This window comes from Patagioenas fasciata, chromosome 29 (genome assembly GCF_037038585.1).
Source record: "Patagioenas fasciata isolate bPatFas1 chromosome 29, bPatFas1.hap1, whole genome shotgun sequence".
Taxonomy (NCBI): domain Eukaryota; kingdom Metazoa; phylum Chordata; class Aves; order Columbiformes; family Columbidae; genus Patagioenas; species Patagioenas fasciata.
In genome coordinates, this window is record NC_092548.1 from 2,895,298 (window position 1) to 2,913,249 (window position 17,952).

At 50.8% G+C, this 17,952-nt stretch overlaps 1 protein-coding gene across 1 annotated transcript; it reads left to right on the top strand.

Annotated features, from left to right (window-relative positions):
* Window positions 1-1,382: 1,382 nt before the first annotated feature.
* LOC136113853 (olfactory receptor 14J1-like) lies at window positions 1,383-2,147 on the top strand. The gene has a single exon (XM_065859087.2). It carries the CDS (start codon window positions 1,383-1,385, stop codon window positions 2,145-2,147), a length of 765 nt encoding a protein of 254 aa, XP_065715159.2.
* The last annotated feature ends 15,805 nt before the right edge of the window (window positions 2,148-17,952 follow it).

Here is a 17,952-nt window from a genome sequence, read left to right on the forward strand (position 1 = left end):
CTGAGAGCAGCTGCCCGGCAATGTTGGTGTCTGGGAGGTGGCTGCACCGCTGGGGAAGGGTGACGCTGTCTGAGTGCCCGGCTGCCTCTGCCCTGGCCTCTCTCACACCCACCCTCACCGCATTGTCCTTCTTGCTCCCCTGCTCTGGGTCACTGCTGTTGGGATCTTGTTCTTGCTGTCAGGCTCTCTGGGGATGGCAGTTTCAGCTGCAGAGTCACAGCCTGACCTTGTGGGTCCTTTCCTGCAGGTGTGTCCATGGGAACACGTGTCCCAGCTTTGCTCTGACCTGTGGGGTGTGGGCAATGCAGTCTGTGGGGCTGGGGAATGAGGTGAGTCTCCCTGAATCAAATGCCATCCTTAGAATTCTTGACTGTCTCGTTGAGATTTCCTTCCTAGCTGTGAGGTTTCCTCCTAGAATGCAAACCTGTCCTACAGCATCCTTGTGTTATCTGAAAGCCCCATGGAAATGCACAGAGATGCTACAACAGCAAAAATGTTGTTGAGTTTGTGAAATGAGCCATGTGTCCAGGGCTAAATGTGGAGTGCCGAGACGTTGGGAAAGGGTGAGCCATGTCATGGTCTGAGTTGGCTCCCTCTGCTCTCAGCAGTGCCTGGTGGCTTTTCAGGGTAACATGGGAGTGTGATCAGGCTCCATCTCAGAAAGGTGCCAGCCCAGGGCAGCTGGAGCAAGACAGAGGGACAGAGCAGCTGCCCTCACTCTGCACTGACCCACAGGCATCCTCTGGTCTCACAGGACTCGCTCTGTTCTCCCTGAGTGCAGCAGAAATGCTGAGGGTTTCTGACACCCAACAACACTCCCCAGGGTGGGAGGGCAGAAGGAGCTGTAGAAACACCAAACCTCTCCAACTCAGTTTCTCCGGCCTGGGGGTACAGATGCTGACAGTCCCTTCTGCACCAGGAGAGGTTCCAGCTGACAAAGCTGAACCCCAGGACTGGCCCCTGCCCACCCAATCACACAGGGTCAGGCTGACTGCTCAAGAGCCCCTGGACAGAGACCCTGCTCTTCATTGCACACTCATCAAGCACCAACGAGGGCTCCAGTCAGGACGTTCTCCTGGAAAAGAAAAGTGTCTCTGTATGTAATGGGGTAGGGGGGTCTATAGGAAATGGCTTTGGTTTTTCTCAGAGAATTCTCCTCTAACTTGTCACAATCTTTTGCTCCTTGCACAGGTCCTCATGCCCACAGGCAGCAAATGTCCAACAGCAGCTCCATCACCCAGTTCCTCCTCCTGGCGTTCGCAGACACACGGGAGCTGCAGCTCTTGCACTTCTGGCTCTTCCTGGGCATCTACCTGGCTGCCCTGCTGGGCAACGGCCTCATCATCACCACCATAGCCTGGGACCAGCACCTCCACACCCCCATGTACTTCTTCCTGCTCAACCTCGCCCTCCTCGACCTGGGCTCCATCTCCACCATTGTCCCTAAATCCATGGCAAATTCCCTTTGGGACACCAGGGTTATTTCCTACAGAGGATGTGCTGCCCAACTCTTTTTGTTTTTCTTTTTCATTTCAGCAGAATTTTTTCTTCTCACCATCATGTCCTACGACCGCTACGTTGCCATCTGCAAACCCCTGCACTACGGGACCCTCCTGGGCAGCAGAGCTTGTGTCCACATGGCAGCAGCTGCCTGGGCCACTGGGTTTCTCAATGCTCTGCTGCACACGGCCAATACATTTTCACTGCCCCTGTGCAAGGGCAATGCCCTGGACCAGTTCTTCTGTGAAATCCCCCACATCCTCAAGCTCTCCTGCTCACACTCCTACCTCAGGGAACTTGGGCTTCTTGTGGTCAGTGCCTGTTTAGCATTTTCATGTTTTGTTTTCATTCTTTTCTCCTATGTGCAGATCTTCAGGGCCGTGCTGAGGATCCCCTCTGAGCAGGGACGGCACAAAGCCTTTTCCACCTGCCTCCCTCACCTGGCCGTGGTCTCCCTGTTGGTCAGCACTGCCATGTTTGCCTACCTGAAACCCCCCTCCATCTCTTCCTCATCCCTGGATCTGGTGGTGTCTGTTCTGTACTCGGTGGTGCCTCCAGCAGTGAACCCCCTCATCTACAGCATGAGGAACAAGGAGCTCAAGGATGCCCTGTGCAAACTGATGACTGACATTTTCCTGAAGCAGTAGTCTTCTTGTCACCTTCTGCATAGCAGTTATAAAACAATTCATTGCATTACATCTTCTTTTTTTGTGTGGTTTGTTTGTTTCTTTGTGGTTTGTTTTTCTTCTTTAATTTTTCCTTTTTTTTTTTTTTGTGGTGGTTTATTTTTCGTCACTAGAATATTGTCATCCCCTTTGTAATTCACTCTGTTATGTGCCTTTCTGTCTGAGTGGATTTTTAAATAAAGAGTTGTTTTTATGTGTTTAACCATAACAAAGGTCACCACAAATATTTGGGAATATTTCCTGAAACCCTTACTCCAAGGTATTTTTGGAGCTGCAGGGACAGTTTGTGTGTTTGTATGGAAGGAAATGAAGTCCAGGTATGGCAGTGTCACTGGGGAGCACCATCTCTGGATCTTTGGGGGCTGTTTTTTTTCCACTTCCAGAGTTTCCTTCCCACCTCTTGTGTTGGTTCAAGGCTTGAGTGCTCTGGCAGCTTGGTCACCATCCTGCTGTGTGTGAGACCTGTAACCGCAGGCAAGGACAGGCAATGGGCACTGCTGTGACAGAGCTGCCATGCATAATGAAGGGTGATCTCCTCAGGGCAGTGCCTGTATGTTTATGTGTTTTTACAGAGTTCCTCTCAAGAACAAGCCCAAGAAAGTTGCCCACAGATGCAAACCCCATTGTACAGCTGAGCAGTGTGTGTGTGCAGGGCTGGCACACAGCAGTGTCCCCTCACAGCCAGGCCTCCTGCCAGAGACCTGCAGGACCAGCAGAGCAGGGTACGACTGGTGCCCGTGTGCACTGGACACCGCTTTGGAAGGAGCCTCAGGTCAATCATCATGCATTGTCCCTCAGGACTACCATTTCTAACCCTGGCCTCTCACCTTAGCTCAGAGAGGTTGTTCTTCTTTCCATGAAGATACATTGAATGAATAGGTCTGAAGTCCATGTTGCACTGTACAGGTGAGTTGTAAACATGCACATCATGTATGTGAGGTGAGATGAACCCAAGCGAGCACAAATGCCATCAGCTGTTCTGTGGGGGTACCATGAAGGTCTGCTTCCTTGAACTGGGATCTTCTTCCTTGAACCAAGGTCCATGTGTCCATTCCTCATGATGTGGGAAATCTGAGATGAGTACAGAGCAGGTGACACACCAAAGGGATGAGATACTTCCCATCCTTTGAGTGTCGTACCAGGAGGCCAGAGGGACACTGTGACTCCTGCCTCTGTGTGAAAAAGGGACAGACTCCGTCTCTGAACATCCCTGGGTGCATAATGAGTTCTCAAGGCCAGGTCAGATCCGGATGCTTGATGGAACCCTGATATTGGTCAAACTCCTGTTGTCTTCCCTGAGCAGCAGCAACTGTAGCACAGCCAATTCAGCCCCGGTTCTAAGAATGTGTCATGTAAATCCAATATCGGGTGATAACGTGTTGGGTGTTACAAACTACTTGATCATAGAGAAGAAATTGAAAATATCTTCTGTCAGTAAGCTGGAGAACTCTCCAGTCAATGAGCAGGTTCCTATGGGGACCTGTAATTGCCCTGGTATTCACTGACCAGGGAAAGTGGCAGGTGCCAACAGTCCAGAGGATCTTGGGACAACTTCTTAACATGGCTTTTTGGTGGGCAGCAGGGGTGATTCTCGCCTGGATCTGGAAGTGGCAAACAAGGAAGAGTTGGTGAGGGATGTGAAAATCCATGTCCACCTTGGCTTTTGTGACCAGGAAACAGTGGGGTGTCAGGCACTAGAGGGGAGAGAGGAAGGCCAGCAGCAGAGCACAGGCTGGTGGGCTCCAGAATCCCACATAATAGGGGACAACTGCCAATAGAGGTGGTGACATAGAAGTAGGTTTGAAGTGTGAAGGAGCTCAGGAAATAAGATCAGCCTTACAGGACAGCCTGCTCCAAGCACAAGAATGATCTCTCTGAGTTCCCATGAAAAGAAGCATTTATCTTGTGAGACTGCCCATTCGAACTCTTGGAGCTCCAGAGCAAAAAGGTAGCACACAGGAGGTAGAAGCAGGGGGAGCTGCAAAGGAAAAATTTAGAATCCTTGTCCAGGAATATAGAGATGATGACAAAATTCCCCTGGAGATGATAGCTGCAGGGGAGGCTGAGAGAAGCAAGATGAGCTGACACTGCTTCCTTTGCCAAAAACAGTGGGAACATGAGGCTGCTGCTGAACAATAAGAGTAGAATCAGACAGGACTGAGGTTCTTCATGGCTTCTTTGCTTCTTGCTTCACCAGCAAGGTCTCCTGGGACTTTGTTCCTGAAGGCAGGAGTCTGGAGAACACCCAGCAGTGGATGGGGCTCAAGTCAGGGGTGACCTGAGCAAACTCAGACACCATTACAGAAAAGGAGATGGAGCATTTGACCAGCTCCCTGAACACAAGTATCGCTGTGCTCTGGCACCTGAAATTCTCAGATACAACCACCTCTTGGTCCAGAGGAGTGTGATTCCTCTTGAGGTGTCCCGGACTATGTCCTCACTCACATGGTGATTCAGGCACCCACTTTTCTGACATGTTCAGTCTTTACCAGGAGACACTCCACATCAATATGAACTGAAGGCTGCTGATGCCACCTGTTCTGGAAAGGGAGAGAAGGGCGAGCAGGGAAGGACATAAAATAAATTTGCCTTTATTGCTGTTTATAATGGAAATGCTCTCTGTTTGGCTGTTCCTGAAATCTCTCTAGTCATTCACAGCAGACTTGAAGACTTTAGGAAAATGGTGCACAGATCCTTGTCTTGTAAGAGCATTTTCGGTGTTAATGAGCCCTCTGCTGCCATGATCCTGAACTGCAGCTACTGAAACAATGAACAAACCTCTAATTAAGTGAAAGGCAGAAGCAAACCCCAAGTTTCTGAGGGTGTTTGGGAGCCCATGAAGGGCCATCACTGACACAGCTGTGAAGGAAACAACCAGTGCAGGTCCCTGTCCCTGGAGGCTGGTGAAGGAAAGACTTGGAGACACTGGTTACAGGTGGTGAAGGAAATGTGGAGGTGGCTCTGATGCCATGTCAACCCTTGATGCTTGTTTGTCACCAGAATGGTTGAACCCTTCCCTGGTAATTTTTTCTCAAATGTTTTTCAAGGCTTTTCCTGTGGTCAGTGTGAGTGTTTTGTGTTTTCAGGTGGGTTTTATGTCAAGTGCTGTTGCTTTAACTGCAAGGCTCTGGTTTTCTGTGGAGTTGGAAATGCCTGTGAGTTCCTCACAACTCATCCAGGTTCTTTCATACACCTGACAATGGTCACCAATCACCTCAATGTCCCACTCCCAAACTTGCTTGAATCCTCTATTCGGATCCATACCCCATCACACCAGGAGGTTCATGCATCCACCAGGCTCATGGATGATTCCTGAGGTCCATCCAAGTGTGGGCAGTGTAAGAGAGGAGCAGAGCAGGGTCAGCTCATGGGCCATGACTGAGCACAGCCACCCCAGCAGCAGCCATTCCCCATCTCCCAGGCACAGCCATGCCCGCAGCATGCAAATGGCACTGCCATATATGATTAGCTCAAGAGAGGCCTTGAGCTTCTTGGTTCTTCATGGTGCTTATTATAAACTTCCTCGCTCTCTCCAGAGTTCATGGTGACATTTCTCGTCCATAACAGCCTCTTTATGACCATGTCTTACTAAATGGTTGTCTTTTTATGGTCATTTGTTCAGAAAAAATAGTTGCAGGAAAACACCCTATATGTCAAAACTGATGTCGAGTGAAATGCCGTAAAGACCTGATGAGTTCCCCCTGTGTCTGTGTCTCTCCTGGAAGGAGTCTGTCCCAGAAGGGGATCCAGCTCCTGCCACTCTGCAGAGGCACATGAGCAGTGTCCGTGCACCTGGGGACACAAAGGGTGACGTTTGCCAGACCACCCTTCATCTGAACCCCTTAGGTGTGTGCTTGTGGATGAGGTATGAAGCCTTATAGAGAAAATACCTATTTAATTGTCATTGCCAGAGGGGCTACCACAGATGCAGGGTACTATTTTACAGATATTTAAGTGTAAGTATGTTAAATGTGTTTTTTTGTTTTTTTTTTTTTTTCTTTAAAAACTGACATTCCTAGACAAATTACACACACACTTGAAGGATTATTGATGTTTTTTAATGTGATTATCCACAGGAGGCCACCAGCTTTGCGTCTCAGGAACTGGGATGCCAGAGTTCAAGGGCAGGATGGTTTGGGCTCTCTCCTGGGATCTGGAAACTGAAACGTGCTCCCATCTCCCAACCCCCTGTCCTCCTCAGTGAGGGTGTGAGACATTCTGCCAGCGAGGGCTGAACTCACAGTCATGGCCAGTATCTTATGGCCAACTGCAGCCAATGGTGTCCTGCCAGCTCAGGATTGGAGCTTCCATTGCTGGAGGTATTTAAAGACATGGAGATGTGGCGCTTTGGGACATGGTTTAGTGGTGGTCCTGGCACTGTTTGATTTATGGTTGGACTCCATGTTCTTAAGGGTCTTTTCCAGACTACATGATTCCATGATTCTATGATTTGGGTTAAAACCATTTCAATTCCATCACCTCCAGCTTCCCTCAGAGGCTGCTGTTGTGTGGCACAACTGTCCTGGCTCTCCAGGCAGGTCGAGCACTGGTTTGGTGCCTGCATTGGCAGTTTTCCCCTTCCTGGGGTAAAAGGCTGTTGAGGAGAGACAGTTGTAGGATTTGGGTCACAGGGGTTTGGAGCAATCCTTTCAAAATCTGAGCAGAATGAACTTTGGAGCCCAGGAAAAAAGGAGATGCTCTGAAGGATGTTTTTGAACAGTGGTACTGTCACTAGTAACAGTAACAGGGACCTCCTTATTCTCACTGATGATCACGATGATCTAAATCTCTTTAATTTCAGTCCTAACAGTCATTCGTGCTTTTCCAAGCATCTACTACACCTCGGTAGTTGCGTCTTGAAAGAAGTTCTTAGAACAATGCACTTTTTTAAACATTTTTTTATTATATAAAGAATACACCTCTTGGATGAAATTACTCCAAAATCATCCTTCTTTCATAACTTTTTTTTTTCTTTTCCTGCTGTGAGGTAGAGGTGGCATAGTGGAACAGTCCCTTTTTGAGACCAAGAAGGCCAAGGAACAGATCCCAGGTCAGTGCAAAGGCACAAAGGACACCAGAATCTTTATGTGGTGTGCACTGACACACACTGTCACCTGCATTTCCAGTCTCTGCAGTCCCAGCTGTGCAGTAGAGTCTGGAGTTCTGAGCTCCCTTCATCTGCCCTGTGTGACACCTGTAAAATGGAACTACCCCAGTCAAATGGCTGGTTTTGATTCTCTTCACAGCCTGAAGCATCACATGGGTCAGGAGATGAACCAGGATACCCAACGAGGACTCACATGCTCTGCACTTACAGTTTAGGTGTTCACTGGAACCTCAGCAGACACGTCACTTTGATATCTGGGTTCAAGGAGCTGGCCAAGAGCCTCGTCTCCATTTCTGTAATGATGGCTTTGCTGCCTGGCTGATGTGCAGACTCTGTACACGGATGCTGACACCTCTTGAACAACCTGCTCTGAATGGGTTAACAACATGGGCTGTTCTTCCTGGAAGGGCATTAGGACAGCAAACAAGAAGACCCTGGGCAAATGAAAAGGGATGCAAAAGTTGTGGTGAAGACTGTTCGGGGACACTTGTAAAACATCCTGGCACCTTATGTGAATTATTTACGTGGTCAGGGAGAACCTGAGAGCTTTTTCTAAACTGAAAACATGAAGGGGAACGAAGCACAGTGTCATTCAGGCTCAAAGGGACCTCAGCAGGTGTCTTGACCAACCTTCTGCTCACAGCAGGGTCAGACCAGATTACTCAGTGCTTTATCCAAACACATCCAGGCCACTTTCTGGAACAGAGTGAGTGCGCACTCCTGGGACACAGCTTCCAGTGCTTGACTGTCCTCGTGACTGGAAAGTTTCTCCCTTTCTACAGCACCTTTCCAAGCCCAACAATCCAGATTGTTTTTTTACCCATCTACTTACACACTGACACAGACCAGAATATCCCACCTTGGACACAAGAATATTGTGGGGGATGATGCTGAATGCCTTGCTGACTTCCAGGTCACAGACCACCACTGCTCTGCCCACGTCCACAACACTGTCCTTTCCTCACAGAAAGCAAAGAGGATGGACAGGCACAACCCGCCCTGGGTAAACCCCATCACCTTCTCTTCCAGAAATGGGGTCCCAGTGGACATGTTCTGGGGCACAGCCCTTAGTTCCCCTGCTCACCCATTGGCCATTTTGAAAAGTGCACACACTGTGTGAGAGCTGCCAGTGGTCAGGGAGTCCCCCCAGTCTCCATGAGCTTTCCAAGATGGTGGGGAGTGGCCTCCCTGTGACATGGTCCTGCTGTCTCAGCTCCTGGGATGCTGCCCCTGCTGTCCCATAGACTGGAAAGGGTTGTGTTAGTTCCAGTGACCCCTGATTTGATCCCCATCCACTGCTGGTTGTTCTGCCTCCAGTCACAGAGAACTGGGAGACCTTGGTGGTGAAGAGGGAGGACAAGACACACTGAGAATATCACTTCTCTCCCTTCTTTAATTAATCAATGGCCACACAGGGTCTTTGTTTCTCTTTTAACTGTTCCTGCAGTAGTAACAGCTCATTATGGGCCCTTGAAGTGCCTTAGAGGTCCAGACTGAGTTCTGATCTGGGCTGTTCTGTGCTTGGAGGCTGCTGTCCTTGCAGACCAGATGAACTCACTTCTGCCACCCTGCCTGGCAGTTCATTCCACCCGTGTCACAGCTCTGTCTGCAGCACTGGCAGCTCCAGCTCCCCCAGGCAGGTCCCTGGCTGAGGCCATTGCCTCACATCTGGGCTGAACCACCCCAGCTGTGGCACCAGCCCAGCTCTGACCTGCCACAAGAAACCTGGTACCAAGTGTCCAAGAGCCCATGTGTGCAAAGGCTTTGCTTCAGAGCACAGACATGACATGGCCAAAGACTGATGAATGTCCCTTTACACCTAAGAGTATAAAAGCAGAACAAAATGCCTAAGTTCATTCAACTGAAGATATTTCTCCCCCAGTTTGCAGAAATTAGATAATTTGCTGTAGCATTCCTCGTGTCCTATGTAAGGATGGGACAAGAAAATATGATTCTCATAGTGATTTATTTTTTTAAAACTAAATATACAGTACTGGAAAGAAGTGTCTCTGAAGAGAAGAGAGTATCAACATCACTGATTACTTCAACTTTGAAGTTGTGCCCCTGGAGCCCCAGAGGCATGTGGAGGGAGCCCAGAGGGGACAGAGAAAGGGACATCATGGGCTGCTCCTGTGCTGCTGGGCTGGGCTGGGCTCCTGGGACAGAGGGAGCTCATGGCAAGCGGCAGCGCTGCAGAGAGACGGCTCTGCCCAGGAGCAGCTCCTCTGCACACGCAGCAGGGCTGAGGGCTCTGCCTGCAGCACTGAGGGCACAGGAGGCAGGCACAGAGAGGGGAAAGGCAATGTAGGTGGCTGCTTGCTGAGGGCTCATTGAGAGACAAATCTTCACAGTCCTTACATGGTAAGTCTCTAGCTGTTGGACAATACTGCTGCATTTCCTGGAGAGAGACCCTAAAGATGATACATCCTACAATTTACAGGATCTGTCAGGTCTCTCTCACAGTATCTCTGCTGTAGAGAAGAACACACTCCAGAGCGGGGCTTCCCTGCGGCATCATCAATGGGAAAGGGCATCATGGCACCTTCTGCTGAGGGTGACTGCAGGGGGAGCTCCCAGGGGTGCCCAGGGCTGTCCTGCAGAGCAGGGTCCCTGCACCCCAGGGCTGTGCCGGGACAGGGACTCTGCCACCTGCCAGGGTCAGCGCTCAGCCTGCCCAGGGAGACCCCAACAACAGTGAGGGGAGAAGATGTCACATGAAGGAGCAAACGCTATAGGGCAGGAAATGTGTTTCTGCTGTGGAGAGGGTGCTGTGTGGGTCAGGGCTGCTCACAGCTCGAGATCACCCCAAGATTTTTCCAAGGGGATGCCTCAAGGACAAGATCAGTGCAAGGATTACCAGACAAATGGAGCTTTCCCGAGCCTCTCTTTTCAGTTTCCTATCCCAAGGGGTGGGGGTGCAGGAAAGGATAAAGTAAAAATGAGCTCTCATGCTTAAACAAGTCACTGAGACTCCTGAACTGCAACTCTGAGTGATCAGTACATCTGCCAGAAGGCTCATAACCTCCCTTCACCACCCCTCTGCCTCTGCACAGCACCTGCATCACCTTTGCTGGACCCGTCAGCCTAGTCTGACCTGTCCTGTTTTCCAGCCTGCAAACAGGAAGATGCCCCCAGGCAGTGCCCTGGGAACAGGCAGGATCTGTAGGGCCGGGGGAGGGCACAGAGGGTGGGATGGGGTCTGTGAGCACTGACAGGGAAGAGACATGGACAGGGAAACACCTCCCAGGGGGAGAATGATCAGAAATGAGAGGAAATTAGGCCTGGAATTCTATGGGAGGGAGAACAGAGAAAAGTCCCTGTGATCCCCTGCAGTGCAGATCCCTCCTGTGAGCAGCCCCCTGGCCTCCTCTCCCACCCAGCAAAGCCTCTGCCCTCAGGGCCGGGGGCTCCAAGGCATGGAGCAGCTCCTGTGCAGCCAGAGCTCCAGTTCCTCTGCAGAGCACAGGGGCTGAGAGCAGCTGCCCGGCAATGTTGGTGTCTGGGAGGTGGCTGCACAGCTGGGGAAGGGTGACGCTGTCTGAGTGCCCGGCTGCCTCTGCCCTGGCCTCTCTCACACCCACCCTCACCGCATCGTCCTTCTTGCTCCCCTGCTCTGGGTCACTGCTGTTGGGATCTTGTTCTTGCTGCCAGGCTCTCTGGGGATGGGAGTTTCAGCTTCAGAGTCACAGCCTGATCTTGTGGGTCCTTTCCTGCAGGTGTGTCCATGGGAAGATGTGTCCCAGCTTTGCTTTGACCTGTGGGGTGTGGGCAATGCAGTCTGTGGGGCTGGGGAATGAGGTGAGTCTCCCTGAATCAAATGCCATCCTTAGAATTCTTGACTGTCTCGTTGAGATTTCATTCCTAGCTGTGAGGTTTCCTCCTAGAATGCAAACCTGTCCTACAGCATCCTTGTGTTATCTGAAAGCCCCATGTAAATGCACAGAGATGCTACAACAGCAAAAATGTTGTTGAGTTTGTGAAATGAGCCGTGTGTCCAGGGCTAAATGTGAAGTGCCGAGACCTTGGGAAAGGGTGAGCCATGTCATGGTCTGAGTTGGCTCCCTCTGCTCTCAGCAGTTCCTGGTGGCTTTTCAGGGTAACATGGGAGTGTGATCAGGCTCCATCTCAGAAAGGTGCCAGCCCAGGGCAGCTGGAGCAGGACAGAGGGACAGAGCAGCTGCCCTCACTCTGCACTGACCCACAGGCATCCTCTGGTCTCTCAGGACTTGCTCTGTTCTCCCTGAGTGCACCAGAAATGCTGAGGGTTTCTGACACCCAAGAACACTGCCCAGGGTGGGAGGGCAGAAGGAGCTGTAGAAACCCCAAACCTCTCCAACTCAGTTTCTCAGGCCTGGGGATACAGATGCTGACAGTTCCTTTGCACCAGGAGTGCTTCCATCTGACACAGCTGAACCCCAGGACTGGCCCCTGCCCACCCAATCACACAGGGTCAGGCTGACTGCTCAAGAGCCCCTGGGCAGAGACCCTGCTCTTCATTGCACACTCATCAAGCACCGACAGGGGCTCCAGCCAGGACATTTTCCTGAAAAAAGAAAAGTGTCTCTTTGTGGGAGGGTCTGTGGGAAATGCCTTTGGTTTGTCCCAGAGTAGTTTCATCTAAACCATCACTATATTTTCCTCCTTGCACAGGTCCTCATGCCCACAGGCAGCAAATGTCCAACAGCAGCTCCATCACCCAGTTCCTCCTCCTGGCGTTCACAGACACTCGGGAGCTGCAGCTCTTGCACTTCTGGCTCTTCCTGGGCATCTACCTGGCTGCCCTGCTGGGCAACGGCCTCATCATCACCACCATAGCCTGGGACCAGCACCTCCACACCCCCATGTACTTCTTCCTCCTCAACCTCGCCCTCCTTGACCTGGGCTCCATCTCCACCAGTCTCCCCAAGTCCATGGCCAATTCCCTCTGGGACACCAGGGCCATTTCTTATATGGGATGTGCTGCCCAACTGTTTTGCTTTGTCTTTTTCATTTCAGCAGAGTTGTATCTTCTCACCATCATGTCCTACGACCGCTACGTTGCCATCTGCAAACCCCTGCACTACGGGACCCTCCTGGGCAGCAGAGCTTGTGTCCACATGGCAGCAGCTGCCTGGGCCACTGGGTTTCTCAATGCTCTGCTGCACACGGCCAATACATTTTCACTGCCCCTGTGCAAGGGCAATGCCCTGGGCCAGTTCTTCTGTGAAGTCCCCCAGATCCTCAAGCTCTCATGCTCCAACACCTACATCAAGGAACTTGGGCTTATTGTGGTTAGTCTTTTAGTAGCATTTGGGTGTTTTGTGTTCATTGTGGTGTCCTATGTGCAGATCTTCAGGGCCGTGCTGAGGATCCCCTCTGAGCAGGGACGGCACAAAGCCTTTTCCACCTGCCTCCCTCACCTGGCCGTGGTCACCCTCTTTGTGAGCACTGGCATGTTTGCCCACCTGAAGCCCCGATCCATCTCCTCCCCATCCCTGGATCTGTTGGTCTCTGTTTTGTACTCACTGGTGTCTCCAGCAGTGAACCCCCTCATCTACAGCATGAGGAACCAGGAGCTCAAGGAGTCTATAAGGAAACTGTTGATTGTTTGCTTTTCAAAAGCAGTAACAAACTGACCTCAATCTTCTGCATGTCACTTGCAATAACGTATTACTTGTTCAGCCTGAGTTCTGTATGTTGTTGTTTTTGTTTTGTTTTGTTTTGTTTTTTTGTTTAGTTTTGTTTTGTTTTTGTTTTGTATTTGTTTTCTGTTTGTGTTTTGTCTTTTGTGTTTGCTTTTCTTGGTTGTATTAATGCTATCCACAAGAAAAATCATTTGTCTTCTTATGGCTGTGTCCATGTCTACCTGTCTAGTGTGTCCCGTCGTCTTTGTGTAAATAAGCACTCGTACTCTCTATGTGTATGAAATGAAATAAAGGACCCCACACTGACTTGTTTGCCCAGAATCCTCTCTCTGAGATCTCTGGAGCTGCAGAAGCCATGTCTGTGTGCTGAGGGGGAGTGTGTAGGAGCCGCCCTGAGCTGGGTCTTCCTCCCATCCTGACCAACATGAATCTGCGGACTCACCCCACGGTCCTGGGCACCACAGCCCACTTTCTCTGCAGTGCAGCACTGTCAAGTTGGGGTTGTATGGAGCATGGAAAGAGGGTGCAGGAACAACCAGAAAAGTCAGCATAGCTCAGCTCTCTTGGGAAAGGGCTCTGTGGGGAGATGGGATTTTCAAGGAGAAGCGTGTGGCACGGAATGTGTGCAGAAAAGAGGTGGAAAGAGAAAGCCTTTGCTGCAGGTGGCAGCCTGGGGCAGGTGGCCCTGGCACTGTGGCAGCAGGACCTTCCTGAAGATCCCCTAGGTCAAACGTCTCATGCTGTCCTGGGGGGCAAGTCTGGACCTGGGTCTGCGAGCTGCCTGGGCTGGAGATCCTCTCAGCATGCCGGCTGGATGAACATTCTCACTGTCCTTCATTCTCACTGGTCCCCACTGCTGTGGGACCAGTTCCAGTGTGGCTGCTCTGCCGGGCTGGGCTGGGGAGAGGGCAGGGGCGTGGCAAAATTCAGGAGGGGGTGGGAGGGCTGAACTGGCAAATGCCCCAGAGAAGAAAACACCAGTGAACAGCTGAAGTGTGTGAGTGTGCAGGGCTGGCACACAGCAGTGTCCCATCCCAGCCAGGTCTCCTGGGAGAGCCCTGAAGGACCAGCAGAGCAGGGTCTGGTGTGTGCCCATGTTCATGGGACAAACTGGGGAAGTGTCCCCAGGACAGTCATCACAGACCAGCCCCTCAAAACCACCATTTCCTTCACTGGCTCTTCTCCCAGCCGAGAGAGGTTGTTCATCTCTCAACACAAGGACACTGAACGAGTAGGTCAGAAGTCAATGTTTCCATTGTACGGATAAGATATGAGTGGCTGGGAAGCGGCTGGAGGAAAGGGATCTGCGGGTGTTGACTGACAGTTGCTGAACATAAGCCAGAATGTTCCCAGGTGGCCAAAAAGGCCACCAACATCCTGGCTTGTAAAAGGAATAGGGTGGCCAGCAGGACTAGAGAAGTGATTGTGCCTCAGTGATTGTGTTCTGAGTGCTGGTGAGGCTGCAGCTTGAATCCTGTGTTCAGTTTTGGGCCCCTCATCATAAGAAGGACATCCAGGCACTAGAGAGAGTGCAGAGGAGGTGACGAAGCTGCTGAGGGGCTGGAGCACAAGTGTGATGAGGAGCAGTTGAGGGAGCTGGGGCTGTTCAGCCTGGAGAACAGGAGGCTGAGGGGAGACCTCCTCACTCTGTGCAACTGCCTGAAAGGAGGTTGGAGCATGGAGGGTGTTGGTCTCTTCTCCCAAGTAGCAAGTGACCGGGCAAGAGGAAATGGCTGCAATTTGCACCAGGGGAGGTTTAGATTGGATACTAGGAAAAAAATCTTCCCAAACAGGGTTGTCTGGTGGTAGAACAGACTGCCCAGGGCAGTGCAGGAGTCACCCACCCTAGAGGGGTGTAAAAGACATTTAAACGAGGTCCTTAGGGACGTGGTTTAGTGTGAGAGCTGGGTTATGGTTGGACTCAATGATCCCAAGGGTCTCTTCCAATCAAATTATTCTATGATTCAATGATTCTACCTCACGTGGGAGTCCACAAAGTCAACTCAGTTGTGGACGTTGACAGAACCCTGACATTTCAGTGTGTGACTCTGGGAACAAACCCCACTGACCCTGTGAGATTCATCTCAACTGCCCTGGACAGGCTCCTTCCAAGTGCTCCTGTCTGTTACGTCACCCTTGCCTGTGATTCTGGATTGCGCTTTCAAACTGACAGTGCAGCTAAGGAGGACCTGGCATCTGTCAAACCCATCTTCAAGAAAGGCAGGAAGGAGAATTGGAAGAATCACAGGCTGGTCAGCCTGCCTCTGTCCCTGGGAAGGTGATGGGACAAGTCCTCCTGCAGCCATCCGCAGGCACTTGAAGGACAAGAAAGGGACTTGTGTACCAAAATGGGCAGGGGAAAGAAAGGCATGTTATGTGTATGAAATTGTGCCAGGCCTTGGACATGGTCCCCCTTGGTGTCCTTAGAGCTGGACTGGTGCTGTCTGGACTGAAGAACTGGATGCTTGGTGGGAAGTTCACTGAAATATCAAGCCCAAATATAATCTGTGATGCAGTGTCCTCTGCGCAGTTACTTGTGCCATCCCTCAGTGACCAGCATTTGGGCCGAAACTGCTGAAAGTCTTTATTCTCCTTTCTGTGATGTGATGGAGATGACACAAAACTGAGTGGAGGCCTTGAACAACCTCACTTGGTCACCATGCTTTGAGAAAGAGAGTGAAACAAGAAGATGTTCAGGGATCTCTTCAAATCTGACCTACTCTATGATTCAATGAATGTTTCCCCTGGACAAGTTTTTGAAGATGAAAAAAAAAAAAGGCAAAGGAGGAGATGGTATCAACATATAAACAGCAGTTACTGAAGAGAATTTTCTCCACTCAAATAGTTAGAAGGAAATATATTTGTTTAATCTGGTCAGGTCCTGTGTTATGCCTGGGTTATGAGGAGGGTGATGGGTGGGTATGGTATGATGAGGTCACTTGTGTCTCAGGAACTCATAACTGAGTTGGAAGGGTACGGCTGTGAAGGGGACAGTAGGGTCAGTTCTGTGTCTGGAGGGGACAGGCCAGCAGCAGGGACATGGCTGGGAAAGAACCTCTGTCAACATGCCCACAGGTCCTACCCAGGAAGAAGGCTTGGAGCTGGGTTGTCATGTCCATCACACCTGAGAACATGACGGGACAGCAGCAGGAACATGGTCGTGTCTATCAGAGAAGCTGGAAGACCAGCAGCAGTCATGGGATTTAGGAGATCATGGAGAGGTTCCTTCTCTCTGGTCAAGTGCAAGACCACAAGAAGACTAACAGGTTGCGATCCCTGCTTGATGGGCAGTTTCTGAGATGGTAAAGGTTTCTCAAGAAGTGGGAAAAAGCGGCAGAGAAAAAAAACAGTCACAAAGTGCAGACTGGGAAGTAGAGACTGGATATCAGGAGGAAGAAATGTCACTGGAAGGGCAGTGCTATGGTGCAAGAGGTCACCCAGAGGGAGCTGGATCAGCCCATGGTTTGTGTTCCAAAGAGCAGCCAGTGAGGGTGCAGACACAGCAGTGAAGGTGCAGAAATGCTGGGGTGAGAGCAGGTGGGGAAGCCAGATGGGTGTCTGCAGCCTGCAGGGAAAGAGGGGCAGGGGTAGGACTGTGTGGAACAGGCTATGATGGAGATGGCAAAGGGCGCTGGCAAGGCTGGAAGGCACTCAAAGAACCCAGATCTCTGTCCACTTGGCCATGGCAGCTGCCTCTGTCACAGAGGCCCAGGAGAAGACAGGTTGTCCTCATGGAACTGGGGCCTCATTGCCTCCTTGCAGCCCCATGGGGAAGCTGGAAGTTGTTGTACCAGTGTTGTCCTTCCCTCAGCCTTGCACTCCCAGCGTCCCAGGAAGAGTCCTAAGCCGTGTGTGCTTACATCTCATCTGTACAATGAAAACATGAACTTTTGACCTAGTATTTCATAGAATCATAGAATGTCTTCAGTAGGAAGGGACCCACAGGATCATAGAGTCCAACTCCTGTCCCTGCGCGGGATAACGACGACAGTTCACACCATGTGTGTGAGGAGATTGTCCACTCTCTTCTTGGTCGTGTCACTCCATCGACTCCTTGCACCCCCATGGAGTGTCACACCATTGCCCTGCACTGGGCATCGAACTCCCCACATCCCCAGGAAGAGCCCTGAGCCACACGTGAGGGACAGGATCTCCCTTCCTCGGGGCAGGGGCTCAAGGCTTGGCCATTGTCCTTCATCAAACAAACCAAGGGGTTTCTCAGCATCAGAGCTGCTGCACTTTGCCTTTGCCTGATGCAATCACAGCCTCCAATTATCTGCTCTAACGAGTCCCTGGGGAGGCTTTGTCAGTAACAGCCCTCACTGGGGCCCATTAATGCTTCAAGGTACTTTGGAGTTTGCTTCTGACTTGGACTTCTTGAGCAGATTCTTCAGTCTGTGCTTGGTATCTGAGGTTCATGGACTCAGCACCAAATACGCCATGGGGCTCATTAAAACACAGAAAGCCCTAAGGAGTGATGTTTCTTTCTGTAATTTCATTCAAATCTTCAAGACTTGTAGAACTAACTGGAGAGGTTTCAATGGGACACTTAGTGATGAAGATTTCAAAGAAGATTTCATAAAGGAGGGTTTTTTCTTTCCAGGGTATTTTCTGTCATTTTTCAGTGTATAGAAGAAATGACAGCAGCATTCTACACTGGACATTGATCCCGAGGGTCTCCTGAAGACATCTCGACACCAGGAGAACAGTCCCTTGAGGGTGGACACTGTATGGACAACCTCGCTCCTCACCCCCACCCCCAGTCTGTAGGTTCCCTCATTGGCCACCAGAGACTGCATCACTTTTCCTCACATCAGACTTCTCCACTGAGCTCTGCAGGAGATGCTGCAGCTCCTGTGCACCAGCTCCACCTGCTCTGCTGTGTCAACACTGCACAGTTTAATAAACAGTAGAACACTTTCCTCAGCTGTGTGTGTAAGCTGGATCTAATGAGGTCCACCATCCACAAGGGACATCCACACAAGAACTGGTTTAGACAGAGAGATAGGAAAGGATAGAAATAAACACAATGAAC

Bases quoted from the DNA above. Each gene is read 5' to 3' on its own strand.
- LOC136113853 (XM_065859087.2), top strand. From the start codon at position 1,383: ATGTACTTCTTCCTGCTCAACCTCGCCCTCCTCGACCTGGGCTCCATC.